General features: G+C 38.0%; 1 protein-coding gene across 10 annotated transcripts in view; it reads left to right on the top strand.

The window, feature by feature from the left end:
- Positions 1-15,088, top strand: part of LOC123550412 (phosphorylase b kinase regulatory subunit beta-like) — a 110,400-nt gene that overhangs the window by 83,943 nt on the left and 11,369 nt on the right. For all 10 annotated transcript variants that reach the window (XM_053546316.1, XM_053546318.1, XM_053546317.1 and 7 more), the window contains 7 exons: positions 3,418-3,522; positions 5,307-5,432; positions 5,768-5,872; positions 6,287-6,460; positions 8,016-8,186; positions 9,110-9,385; positions 13,999-14,201. In XM_053546316.1, the coding sequence (XP_053402291.1) occupies positions 3,418-3,522; positions 5,307-5,432; positions 5,768-5,872; positions 6,287-6,460; positions 8,016-8,186; positions 9,110-9,385; positions 13,999-14,201 (1,160 nt within the window). The remainder of the gene's footprint in view (positions 1-3,417; positions 3,523-5,306; positions 5,433-5,767; positions 5,873-6,286; positions 6,461-8,015; positions 8,187-9,109; positions 9,386-13,998; positions 14,202-15,088) is intronic.

Here is a 15,088-nt window from a genome sequence, read left to right as displayed (position 1 = left end):
GGAAAACCATTTCCGGGCAGTAACTTGAGAACCACGAGACCCAGAAAGTTGAATCTTCGTAGGATGATTGGTCATGCAGAATAGATGACCCGTATTGATTTTGGGGCCACTCTATTAAAGGTCAAGGTCACTGGGACCTGTACATGAAAAATCATTTCCGATAAATAACTTGAGAACCACTTGACCCAGAATATTGAAACTTCATAGGATGATTGGACATGCAGAGTAGATGACCCCTATTGATTTTGGGGTCACTTAGTTAATGTTCAAGGTAACAGGAGTCTGAACATGGATAACCGTTCCCGGTTAGTAACTTGAGAACCACCTGACCCAGAATGTTGAAACTTCATAGGATGATTGGTCATGCAGAGGAGATGACCCCTATTTTTTTTAGGGTCACTCTATTAAAGGTCAAGGTCACAGGGGCCTGAACATGGAAAACCATTTCCGGTCAGTAACTTGAGAACAACTTGACCCAGAATGTTGAAACTTCATAGGATGATTGGACATGCAGACTAGATTATCCTTATTGATTTTGGGGTCACTTGATCAAAGATCAAGGTTACATTGGCCTGAACATGTAAAACAAATTCCATTCAGTAAAGAGAACCACTTGACCCAGAATGTTGAAACTTCATAGGATGATTGATCATGCAGAGGAGATGACCCCTATTGATTTTGGGTTCACTCCATTAAAGGTCAAGGTCGCAGTGGACAGAAAATGGAAATCCATTTCCAGTTTATAACTTCAGAACAATTTTACCTAGAACCTTCAAACTTCATAGGGAGATAGGAATAACAGAGTAGGTGACCCCTATTGTTTTTGGGGGTCACTTCTTCAAAGGTCAAGGTCACAGGGGACTAAACATAGAAAACTCTTTCCAATCAATAACTTGAGAACCACCTGACCCAGAATGTTGAAACTTTATAGGATAATTGGACATTCAGGGTAAATGACCCCAAATGATTTTGGGGTCACTTGATCAAAGGTAAAGGTCACAGCAGCCCGAACATGGAAAACCGTACCCAATTCATAACTTGAGATACTAGGCCCAGAATGTCGAAACTTAGTAGGATGATTGGACATGCCAAATAGGTGATCCCTATTGCAGCCAACCATCAGTGTCTCTTTGACTTTCGCTCTTCTCCCCTATTGACTTCTTGCATATACGACTATGCAGTGGGGGAGACATGCGCTTTTTTACAAAAGCATCTTCTAGTTAAAGGATAAAAAAATGGATGTAACTATGTGGCTCTTGGGTAACTGTTTTGCAGTAACTCAGCAGAACCTCATTACCACCTAAACAGTCACAAAAGTCTCAACCAGGTATTTCTATCCGCACCTTCACCCAGTGAAAGATTATCAATGTATGTACCTTAGTAATATTTTAGTTCTTTTTGCTCATTTAAATTATAATAAATGCTAATAATTATTGACATTTATAAGTATGTGAAACTGTGCACTTGGGGTTTTATATGAGATTTCGCTCAGCTGGGCCAGAGTTATAGCCCTTGATTTAGTCAAAAATATGCACAAATGGGCTTTAAAGTTTGTGCCGCTATATCTTAAAATATATATTAGACCTAGGGTAATGAAATATGATTGAAATTTTAATGATCATGTGAAGTTGTGCACCTGGGGTTTTGTTCAGGATTTCTATCGGTCAGACCAGAGTTATGGCCCATGATTAAAAATATGCATAAAAGGCACACAAGTTTGTGTTGCATGTATCTTAAATAGTAGTATTATTATAATATCAATATACCAGATATTCCAAAGGAGCTTTACATAGCACAAACGCAGCCACTCAGGGTGCGGAATTCATCATCTACTAGTACAGATACAGAGTGAGATAAAGCCCCCAGAACAGAGAGAGAGAAATCCTTTTTAGATACAGGCCTGTCTGGCTAACTTAGCCTAGTTCTTTGTGAATAGACAGTATGGTGCTCATGTATAGCACCGATACACGCAAAACCATCTTTTGTGAGAAGAACCAGTACAGGTCTCTTAGTTTGGTGGGAGACGCTCAAGAGCATTTCAGAAATTTTCAGTGCCAGGAACTGGATTAGAGTGTTAGGGTCATAAAACAGTAGATGATTGTTATATAGTATGTAAAGTTGTGCATCTGGTGTTCTGTTTGGGATTTCACTCAGTCAAAGCAGAGTTATGGTCGTTGACTTAGTGAAAAATCCACATAATGTACTTTTGTAGTTTGTTTAGTATATATCTTATAAAATATTTTACCTGTAAAAACACATGAAAAAGACCAGCTTAAATTAATAGTTAACAGTTGATGTTAAATAAATGGATACATAAACGACAAAACTGTATGTATTGAAATACAAATACTTTCTTTGAAAAATTTCAGAAAATAAGTCTTAAAATGTAATAATATGGCATGAAAAATCAGGGGCAGGTGGGGCTGATAATTGAGTAATTCATTTATTATGGCCTAATGATGTTGTATTCTTGTAGATGGTGATGAATTTCTAGTTAACTGAAATTGGATTGATTTTTATGAAGCCGTGATAGCTTTTTACTGTTCTTTGTAACATCTTGTTGAAACAGTGGTTCAGTGTGTATGTACTGTATTGACAGCATGGTCCCTTTTTGGCATTGTTTGTGCATGGTAAAGGAATGTATATGATGATATTAGTGATCGATTGCATTACTTAGCTTAATTAGTTGGTAGCTGCAACATTTAGCTGAAACTAACATTTATGTCTTTACTGTCAGAGAATAGTCAGGCCTTAACCGTTAGCCTGCTGGTGGCAAGTGATTCTGCCTTTGCGACCAGTGTAGATCATGATCAGCCTGCACATCTATGCAGTCTGATCATGATCTGCACGGTTTGCCATTCAGCCAGTATCCTTTTGGTAGGCACTCTTTCTAACAGTTAATGGTACTATCCTAATTGGGAGATGGACTTGTTCGTTATAGAAATTTAGCAGGGTAAGGGTTAAATTTATAATTTCCATGAATAAAGTGAATATCCAATGGTTTTAAAATTTGTATCTTTCTAGAAATATTTCAAGTTCTGTTGCAGAGATATACTGTGACATAATTATATGTATATAGACTGCAATGTTAGTGCATATAAGAACAAGCACATATATTTACAAAACTAATAACTTTTTCATGTCCTAAATATTTGTAATAAACAAATGATATTCAGTCAGATCATATCACATAAATATTATTCAGTGTGAAACTAAACTCCTCAATATGGGTAGATATTGGTGCCTCTAGTAAGTAAACAGAGGTTTGAACGTATAAAATAGTTATCCTGCAAACAGTCATATTCAGAGTTATTTCTTTCTGAATCAGTTAATGGTACAACTTTGCTAATTTTGGTGAAGTATAGATGTGTATTGAATAATTTCTTTATGCCAAATTTGTGGACTATTTTTTCTCAGATTACTCCGCCTGACCTTGTACTACAAGTGGTGCTGATAGCAGAAAGTTCCCGTCTTCAGCAGTTACTGGCTACATATGGAATACAGACACAGACCCCACACCAGGTAAAGATGGATTATATTGTAAATATTAATACTTGTACCTGTAAATAGTCCTTTCATTGTGTAGTTATTACTGTAAAATCAGATTCTTTTGTAGAATAAAGTTGGGGTATATTTAAAATCATAATTGGTGGGCATGTTAGAATGTTCATGATGTATGGGCAGCTTGTGGAACAGATAAAAACTATGACAACTATAGGTTAATAGGTTATTTGCATATGTATTAATTTTTATGAATATGGACAGGTAGCAAAGTTGTGTGAAAATTTCTGTCTGGTGACATTAGACTTATTCTCAGCATGATTGTAACATTATTAGACTATCAGTCTAAGAGTTATTAAAAGATAGTTTGAAGAAAAAGGATACCTTAAAGAATTTCTTAAAAAGATACTTTTACACTTTTGAAAAAAAATCCCGCTGAAATTAATACAAATGTGGGTGCAGTGGTGAGTGGTGCAAGTATTGACATGTAAATATTGCAAGGTATCCTAATCATTTACCAAAATTACTCTGTGGAAGGGAATGAATTGTTGTAATACTTTTGAAATCAATATTCTCTGCTTGTTTACCAAATTCTAACACTTATTTTTTTTTGGAGTCAGTAGCAAGTGTTGTTGCAAAGAGGGAATTGTTGTTCAGAGGGCTGCTGTAGAGAGGGAGCACTGAATGTATACATTTTGTGACAATCTTGGTAGAAAAATATGTTGCAAAATATCACCCCAGCTGTAGGATTTATAAGCATATTTGTTTCACATTGGGTACAGGGGCAATATTTGAGAAGTTAGGGGTTATACCCCAACAGCCGCTCCTCAGAATCCATTTTTATGCCCCCACTTTGGGGGGGGCATATAGATTTGCCCTTGTCCTTCCGTCCATCCGTCTGTCCTTCCGTCCGTCCGTCCTTCCGAGAATGTTGTGTCGCGCCTAGCTCCAAAAGTATTTGACGTAGAGTCACAAAACTTTACAGGAATGTTGGTCAGCATGTGTAGTTGCGCACCTGGGGTTTCGCGTCCGGATTCATTCAGTCATGTAGAAGTTATGGCCCGGCCCCTGACTTTGTAAAAATTGGTCATTTTAGTGTTGTGTCGCGCCTAGCTCCAAAAGTATATGACTTAGAGTCACAAAACTTTACAGGAATGTTGGTCAGCATGTGTAGTTGTGCACCTGGGGTTTCGCGTCCAGATTCATCCAGTCATGTAGGAGTTATGGCCACTGACTTAGTAAAAAATTGGTCATTTTAATGTTGTGTCGTGCATAGCTCCAAAAGTATTTGACCTAGAGTCTCAAAACTTTACAGGAATGTTGGTCAGCATGTGTAGTTGTGCACCTGGGGTTTCGCGTCCGGATTCATTCAGTCTTGTAGGAGTTATAGCCCCTGACTTAGTTAAACTCATGGTAGCTCCAAAAGTATTTTACCTAGAGTCGCCAAAGTTTACAGGAATGTTGGTCAGCTTGTGCAGTTGTGCACCTGGGGTTTCGCGTCCGGATTCATTCAGTCGTGTAGGAGTTATGGCCCCTGACTTAGTTAAAAATTGGTCATTTTAATGTTGTGTTGTGCGTAGCTCCAAAAGTATTTGACCTAGAGTCACCAAAGGTTACAGGAATGTTGGTCAGCATGTGCAGTTGTGCACCTGGGGTTTCGCGTCCGGATTCATTCAGTATTGTAGGAGTTATGGCCCCTGACCTGGGAAAAAATTGTCATTTTAATGTCATGTAGTGGGGGCATCTGTGTCCCATGGACACATTTCTAGTTCTAACTGCTTTGATGTAGATATTGATTATTTTAGGTCGAGCCAATCCAGATATGGTCACCAAAAGAATTATCAAGAGCGTATGAATATTTGGGCATTAACAAGAAGCTTGGTCTTACAGGTCGTCCTAAAAGACCGTTTGGTGTGCTGAGCACTTCTAAGGTAAGGGTATTGTCAAACCTTTTATACAGTCGGACCTTTCTGAGAAGTTTATTTACTAAACACTGCTAAATGTGAAAGAAAATACCTGCTCTTGTATCTGGAGATGTTAACAGATGTTATAGTATGTATTTTGTATACCTCATTGAATAGAGGTCCTTTTAATATAAGAATTTTATTGAAAGGGAATTATAGGGGAGTTTTCGTTTAAATGACCATAAAATCATAATAAAGACTCTTTAGATTGTTGGTAGATACAAAGAGTGGTACCACATTCCAATTTTGAATCATCATGTTTTATTAGAGTGTAACATGATCTTTTGATATAATTATTATAGATATACAGAGTATGTGGAGCGACAGTTCTATGTTACCCTCTACTGTTCGAGGTGGTAGACTTCTACATGGCTCAAGATATCAGCATTGTGATAGATGACCTTAAAGTAAGTAAGGTTGTAGGCTAACTGTTCCTGGTAGTAGATTTCTACATGGCTCAAGAAATCAGCATTGTTATTGATGACCTGAAGGTGTGTGAGTGTTTAAGGGTGACAGTTCTATGTTACCCTCTACTGTATGAGTTTGTTGGGGTTTTTTTGAGCACAAGTTTGAAAGTGACCAATTGTGACACTGCAGACTTAGACTGGTATTTTAATCTGGAATGGAAGCCTGATATTGTAGGTATCACATTGGGAAAGTCTGTCATATTGCTAGTAGCTATTTATTTGTCTTAAAACTTATCAAAAGAAACAAACAGAAAAAAATTTCCAGCAAATAATTATCCCTGTCAATGCCAATTGTTTTATTTATCTAAAGAATGAGCATTATATATGTCAATACTGTGAATGTTCTTTTTCCAGAATGATCTTGCATTTTTATCGAAGTGTTGGAAGCTTGCTGGACGTCCCACATTTTGTATGCTGATACGGGAGAACAATATCCGAGGGAAGAATTTCAGTGAATTTCTGGAACTGCTTGCACAGTTTAAGAGTGGTGATGTAGATGGTATCAGGGTCAGAGTGGGGAGACTGCAGGTAAGTAACAGTTCCTGACATTTGGTATGATAAATAAGGCTTAAACTTTTTAGCTCACCTGAGCACAAAGTGCTCAAAGGTGAGCTTTTGTGATCGCCCTGTGTCCGTCGTCAACAATTTGACTGTTAACACTCTAGAGGTCACAATTTTGGCCCAAATTTAATGAAACTTGGTCAGAATGTTACCCTCAATGAAATCTTGGACGAGTTCGATATTGGGTCATCTGGGGTCAAAAACTAGGTCACCAGGTCAAATCAAAGGAAAAGCTTGTTAACACTCTAGAGGTCACAATTTTGACCCAAACTTAATGAAACTTGGTCAGAATGTTACCCCAATAAAATCTTGGATGAGTTCGATATTGGGTCATCTGGGATTAAAAACTAGGTCACTAGGTCAAATCAAAGGAAAAGCTTGTTAACACTTTAGAGGTCACAATTTGGGCCCAATCTTAATGAAACTTGGTTAATAAAATCTTGGACGAGTTCGATATTGGGTCAACCGGGGTCAAAAACTAGGTCACCAGGTCAAATCAAAGGAAAAGCTTGTTAACACTGTAGAGGCCAGATTTATTACTGTATCTTCATGAAACTTGGTCAGAATGTTAATCTTGATGATCTATAAGTCAAGTTTAAATCTTGGTCAGGTGAGGTCAAAAACTTAAGGTCACTAGGTCAAATCAAATGAAAAGCTTCTTAACAATCTAGAGGCCACATTTATGACTGTATCTTCATGAAACGTAGACAGAATGGTCACCAGGTCAGATCAAAGGAAAAGTTAGTTTGTACTGTAGAGGCAACATTTATGACCATATTTTAATGAAACTTGGTCTGTATGTTAATCTTGATTATCTTTAGGTCAAGTTCGAATCTAGGTCATGTAGGGTCAAAAACTAGGTCACCAGGTCAAATCAAAGAAAAAGCTATTTAACACTTTAGAGGTCACATTTATGACCATATCTTAATGAAACTTGGTCAGAATGTTAATCTTGATGATCTTTAGGTCAGTAGGTCAGGTGAGCGACACAGGGCCTTCATGGCCCTCTTGTTTAAGATCATCAGTAGATTTACAAGATAATTGTGTAGATTATGGAAATTTGAATATATTAAATTTCAGAAAAAATTGTGGTGTTATTTGAAGCTGGAGGTTAATATTAGTGTATTTGTCCATGATATTTTATCTGCATTATCAAAGAAATATGCAAACTAATTTTGTTTAAAAATTCAAGTCACTTTTACCAACAGTTAAAATAAGTTTTCTCTTTAAAATTTGTAGGAGGTTTATGTAAAATGGAGGTCTTCTGTTAATTTTTCTTGTTTAAAAATGCAGTGAGTCTATAAATTAGTTCTGCCATATTTGCATATGGAAGTTGTATGGGTCTTTATGTATTAAGGATTCCTAAGATGTGTGGCTGTTCTTAGCTAGGGTATATAAATCTAGATGCTGAAACAATAATTTTTCACTAACATAATGACATACCTTTGCAGCAAGAGGTATAGGTAGATTGGTTTAACATTTGTCATTATTTCACAAGCAAACTATAAAATTCCCATTTCAGACACTAATATCCTCAGCATGTATAGAGCATTTAGACTTCCTGACCACCCTACCAGACCAGTCCATTTTCCAGCCGTTCCAGGAGTCAAACCACGGTCGCTTCAGCTTTAAGAGCCTCACAGATATACCCACAGTGCTCGAGCTGGCTGATGATACTGTACTCAATGAACAGGTATAGGTTTGTTTTGTCAGTTGTGTTTAAAAACACATGAATATAGTTCAAGTATAGTGACTGTCTAGACTTCAATAGTGGAGGAAAACCCAGGTGCACTTTTTGGGCATTCCTGTAAGCATGTACACACACCTTGGTAGATCCACTGATCTTTAACAAGTCAGCTGGATGGCTTCCTCATATGATGACCTGAGCAGTGCTTCAACCCACAGAGGTGAAGGGCAAATGATTCAAAGTCAGTGACTTTAATCACTCAACCAACAGTAGGAATAAGATAGCCTTGCTCTTTAGGTTATTAGACTAATATTAAGCCTATTTTCTGATTTAAACATTTTCAGTGTTTTTCAACTTTTGAATAAATACCGTCTGCAAGTAAGACCTTATTTTGACCATTCCAAGTGTTGTCATTATTAACAAGTTCAGCTGGGAAAAAATACAGTTTTAGTGTCCAGAATTAATGCACCACATATCATGTTGTCATAGTTTCTTTTCCATCTAAACAGCTGACTTATTGTATTGACATGTTTCTGACTGAGACCCAATTGTAGTAGTCAAATTCAGAGATTTATGTATAGATCATCTGCAGTTAATGAGAAAATGAAGATTTTCAGCTGTAGATTTGTAAAGATACATGCCTGCATTTTACTCGGAGGTCTTTCTGCTTGTTTATCTCAAAAGGGCTCTATCATTTGAGCTGTGCCATGAGAAAACCAACATAGTGGCTTTGTGACCAGCATGGATTCAGACCAGCCTGTGCATCCGTCTTGTCAGGATCCATGCTGTTGGCTTTTAAAGTCTATTGCAATTAGAGAAACCGTTAGCAAACAGCATGGATCCTGTCCGCGCAGTCTGGTCTGGAACCATGCTGGTTGCAAAACCACTATGTTGGTTTTCTCATGGCGCAACTCATTTCTGGATTGTAGGAACTGAAAGTGAAGGCAACGTGGGATCTGATACAGATGTTTAAAGGTGCTGAATCTCTCACTGCTCAGAATCAGATTCTGAAGCTGTTACTGTACAGGGAAGGTCCCAACTACCATTTTGAGGGTGTACCACTCAGTCGTAGGCTGGAACAACTTGTCGCAAAGGCGGGCCTACATAAGAGGTGGGAAGTTGTGAGATGTTGCTCCTCCCTGCTGGGCAAGCTTGTTGATAGCTTGGCACCATCTATAACCAGTATTCTAGTCAGAGGAAAACATGTAAGTACTATATTAATTTACATATATGAATGTATAATCAAAAGATTAATTGCATAAATTCATATGACTGAAAGATAAATTACAGATATGACTAAAACAGTAATAGATTAATTACAGTTATGACTGCATTTTCCTCTTTGATTGTTGTTGACAGACCAGTTGGAGGATTTTATGATAAACAGTTTTTAAAGTCCATTTGTCTGGGACTCATCTGTTTTGATAGTTACCATCTGGTCTGTTTCTTCAAACCCTTAAAAGATGTTCCTCTTATTGCTCTGTTGTCTGCAAAAGCATTGAATACATGCACTTATGGTTTTTCATGTTTGCTTTTCATTTATTTTTACACCAGCATTTTTGTATTTTATATACTTAACCTTTTGTTAGCATTATGTTTGTCAGGTGGGTGGGAATACCTTTTATTTACACTTTGTAGCTGTATCAGTTTTATCCACGATGTCAAATTATTAGTCCCCTACTGGTTGAAAACCAGTTTCGGGGACTATAGGAATGCGCTTTTCCGTCATTCCGTCATTCTGTCATTCCGTCATTCCGTCATTCTGTCATTCCGTCCGTCCGCAATTTCGTGTCCGGTCCATAACTCTTTTATCCATGAAGGGATTTTAATATTACTTGGCACAAATGTTCCCCATGATGAGACGACGTGTCATGCGCAAAACCCGGACCCCTTGCTTAAAGGTCAAGGTCACAATTGGAGGTCAAAGGTCAACAGGGCTTTTTTCTTGTGCGGTCCATAACTGTCCCATCCATGAAGGGATTTTAATATCACTTGGCACAATTGTACCTCATAATAAGATGATGTGTCATGCACAACTTTGAGACCCCTGGCTCAAAGGTCAAGGTCACACTTAGCAGTCAAATGTTAACATGGCATGAACAGGGTCTGTTTCGTGTCCGGTCCATAACTCTTTCATCCATGAAGGGATTTTAATGTTACTTGTCACAAATGTTCCCCATGATGAGACGACGTGTCATGCGCAAAACCTGCACCCCTAGCTCAAAGGTCAAGGTCACAATTTGAGGTCAAAGGTCAACAGGGCTTTTTTCCTGTCCGGTCCATAATTCTTCCATCTATGAAGGGATTTTAATATCAGTTGGCACAATTGTACCTCATAATAAGACGATGTGTCGTGCACAACTTTCAGACCCCTAGCTCAAAGGTCAAGGTCACACTTAGCAGTCAAATGTTAACATGGCATTGAACAGGGTCTGTTTCCTGTCCGGTCCATAACTCTGTCATTCATTAAGGGATTTCAATATTACATAGCACAGATGTTCCCCATGATGAGACAACATGTCCTGGGCAAATGCCGGAGCCCTTGCTCAAAGGTCAAGGTCACCATTTGGGGACAAATGTCAATAAGGCTTTTTTCCTGTCCGGTCCGTAACTCTGCCATCCATGAAGGGATTTTGATATTACTTAGCACAAATGTGCCTAATGATGAGGCAACATGTCATGCGCAAAATCCGGACCCCTAGCTCAAAGATCAAGGTCACAATTGGAGGCCAAAGTCAATAGGGTTTTTTTCCTGTCCCGTCCAGAACTTTGTCATCCATCAAGGGATTACAATATTACTTGGCATAAATGTTCCCCATGATGAGACGACGTGTCATGCACAACACCTAGAACCCTAGCTTAAAGGTCAAGGTCACACTTTGAGATCAAAGGTCAATAGGATTTTTTTCCTGTCCGGTGTATAACTTTGTCATGCAAAACAGGATTTGAATATCAGTTGGCACAAACATTTCCCTGGATGAGACAAGATGTTGTGCGCAAAGCCCCGGCTCTAGGTCTAAGGTCAAGGTCATACTTAGAGGTTAAAGGTCAAATTCAAGAATGACTTTGTCCGGAGCATTTCTTCTTCATGCATGGAGGGATTTTGATGTAACTTGGCAGAAATGTTCACCACTATGAGGCACACTTTTTTTTAGAATTATGTCCCTTTCTTGTTACTATAAATAGATTATATTGTAACTTTTTTATTACTGGCCATAGGGAAAAATTGAGACCACTTTTCTGTGGTACAACATGTACGGTACATCCAAATTTTAGGTGTATTTTGATCTATCTCTACTGGTAAAGAGTTTCTTGTGGACTTATATTTTATAGATTTTTTTTTTTTTTCTTTTTTTTTTTTTAGGGTTTATTTCACTTTGTTGTTACTATAAATACCTTTTATGATAACTTTTTGTATAATCGGCCAAAAGAAAAAATCCAAATGAAAACAACTGTACGTTTTTATATATGCAAATTTTAATCCAAGTGCTTTGTTATAATTTATTGTATATATAGTACAATATTGTTCATACATCATTGACAGATATCAGTTCATTATGTTATACTGCAGAAGAGAAAATTAGGTGCCTTCCAGTAGGGGACTTTGTATTGCATGGCAATACTTCATTTACTTGTTTAACTTTGTCTTTGTATTTTCATGTAAATGACAATTATTTATACATTCATACCTACACTACTCTTTAGCTCGACTTTTCGAAGAAAAAGTAGAGCTATCATACTTGCCCCAGCGTTAGTGTCACCATTGGTTTAAAGCTTTTGATAAAGTCAAATATCTCTGTTACTGTCAAAGCTATTGACTTGAAGCTTTAATTAGTTATTTACTATCAAAGTCTACACCAGGAGAAACAATTGCAATAACTCTGATTTGAGGAGAAACAATCCCCATAACTGTGATTTGAATTTTGCCAGAGTTATGCCCCTTTTTAACATAGAATTTATTGGTTAAAGTTTTATAAATTTTCACTGGCAAAGCTCTCATTCAGAGTTGAGCACTGAGAAAAGTCGGGCATGCTGTCTTACGGACAGCTCTTGTTATGTCTCCCCCAGGAGACATATTGTTTTTGCCCTGTCCGTCCGTCCGTCCGTCCGTCCATCCATCCATCCGTCCGTCCGTACGTCACACTTCATTTCCGAGCAATAACTGGAGAACCATTTGACCTAGAACCTTCAAACTTTATAGGGTTGTAGGGCTGCTGGAGTAGACGACCCCTATTGTTTTTGGGGTCACTCTGTCAAAGGTCAAGGTCACAGGGGCCTGAACATTGGAAACCATTTCCGATCAATAACTAGAGAACCACTTGACCCAGAATGTTGAAACTTCATAGGATGATTGGTCATGAAGAGTAGATGACCCCTATTGATTTTGGGGTCACTCCGTCAAAGGTCAAGGTCACAGGGGCCTGAACATTGAAAACCATTTCCGATCAATAACTAGAGAAACACTTGACCCAGAATGTTGAAACTTCGTAGGATGATTGGTCATGAAGAGTAGATGACCCCTATTGATTTTGAGGTCACTCTGTCAAAGGTCAAGGTCACAGGGGCCTGAACATGGAAAACCATTTCCGATCAATAACTGGAGAACCACTTCACCCAGAATGTTGAAACTTCATAGGATGATTGTACATGCAAGTAGATGACCCCTATCGATTTTGGGGTCACTCCATTAAAGGTCAAGGTCACAGGGGCCTGAACATTGAAAACCATTTCTGGTCAGTAGCTTGAGAACCACTTCACCCAGAATGTTGAAACTTAATAGGATGATTGGTCATGAAGAATAGATGACCCCTAACGATTTTGGGGTCACTCTGTGAAAGGTCAAGGCCACAGGGGCCTGAACATTGAAAACCATTTCCAATCAATCACTTGAGAACCTCTTGACCCAGAATGTTGAAACTTCATAGGATGATTGTTCATACAGAGTAAATGACCCCTATTGTTTTTGGGGTCACTCTGTTAAAGGTCAAGGTCACAGGGGCCTGAACATTGATAACCAGTTCCGATCAATAACTTGAGAACCACTTGACCCAGAATGTTGAAACTTCATAGGATGATTGAACATGCAGAGTAGATGACCCCTATTGATTTTGGAATCAGTCAATTAAAGGTCAAGGTCACAGTGGCCTGTTCATGTAAAATCATTTTTTGGAAATAACTTGAGAACCACTTGACCTACAATGTTGAAACTTAATAGGATGATTGGACATGCAGAGTAGTTGACCCCTATTTATTTTGAGGTCACTTGATCAAAGGTCAAGGTCACAGGAGCCTGAACAGTGACTTGAGAACCACTAGGCCAAGAGTGTTGAAATTTAGCGGGATGACTGGACATGCCAAGCAGATGATCCCTATTGCAGCCAACCATCAGTGTCTCTTTGACTTTCGCTCCTGACCCCTATTGACTTCTTGCCTATAGGACTTTGCATTTGGGGAGACATGCGCTTTTTTACAAAAGCATTTTCTAGTTATAATTTGTTATGTTGAGGCTATGTTATTGGAGCATTGCTATTTTCTTCAATGTTCTTTCACTGCCAGGAAATAGGTGAAATACATTGACATAGTACTCAGCCCGATGAAACAAGTTTCGTGATGTTGGTTTTGCTCAATACTGTTTTTAAAAACAATTTTAACTTGGGGTGGGGGTGGTGGCAATTATATCTCTGTAATAGATTGGAAAGTTTTAATTCAAGTGTGAAATAAAACCCAATGTGTTAATTCACAAGAATAAAGAAGATATCAAAAATTATGAAATGAATTAACAAATGTTTTATAAAAATGTAAATATTACTGTTTCCAGCTAACAGTTGGTGTGTTTGGCCATGAGGAGGAGGTTCTGGACAAGCCAGTCAGTCCTAACGAAATAAAGAACATTTTATACAGTAAATGCATGGCTCATGATACGTGCCAGGCAGTACTTCAACAAGAACTGATTCTTGCTATCGGTAAACACATCGCAACGTCACCGGATGCCTATGATGGAATTCTGAAGATAAGAATTGGGTAGTGTTATCTCTTTATTAGATTTTACTTGTGTATCTGTGAATTTTTAGCTCACCTGTCACATAGTGACAGGGTGAGCTTTTGTGATCACCCGTCGTCCGTCCGTCCACAATTTCTTGTGAATAAGATAGAGACCACATTTTGCAAGCAATTTTGATCAAACTTGTACAAAACATGTATTGGCATGATATCTCAGTTCCTTTCAAAAACTGGCCAGATCCCATCATGGGTTCTAGAGTTATTGCCCCTTAAAGTGCCAGAATTTGCTATTTTTGTGCGTCAACAATTTCTTGTCTGCACAATAGAGGTTTCATTTATGATTTTATTATACCCCCACCAAACATGTTTGAGGGGGGTATATAGGAGTCAGTTTTGTCGCGTCCCGTCGCGTCGCGTCCCGAAATCTATTATCTCAGTTATTACCAAATGGATTTGATTCAAACTTAAAATACATGTTCCACCTTATCACCCACATCATGTGACACAAGGTGCATAACTCTTGACACCATGTTTTCATGAATTATGTCCCCTTTTACTTAGAATTTAAGGTTAATTTTGTTGTATTTTCACTATATCTCAGTTATTACTGAATGGATTTGATTCAAACTTAAAATAGATGTTCCACCTCATCACCCACATCATGTGACATAAGGTGCATAACTCTGACACCAATTTTTTTATGAATTATGCCCCTTTTTACTTAGAATTTAAGGTTGATTTTGATGTATTTTCACTTTATCTCAGTTACTACTGAATGGATTTGATTCAAACTTAAAATAGATGTTCCACCTCATCACCCACATCATGTGCCCACATCATGTGACACAAGGTGCATAACTCTGACACCAAGTTTTCATGAATTATGTCCCCTTTTACTTAGAATTTAA

This window comes from Mercenaria mercenaria, chromosome 6, assembly GCF_021730395.1.
Source record: "Mercenaria mercenaria strain notata chromosome 6, MADL_Memer_1, whole genome shotgun sequence".
NCBI lineage: Eukaryota > Metazoa > Mollusca > Bivalvia > Venerida > Veneridae > Mercenaria > Mercenaria mercenaria.
The sequence above is the reverse complement of the archived record's forward strand: the minus strand, read 5'-3'. Positions and strand labels throughout refer to the sequence as shown.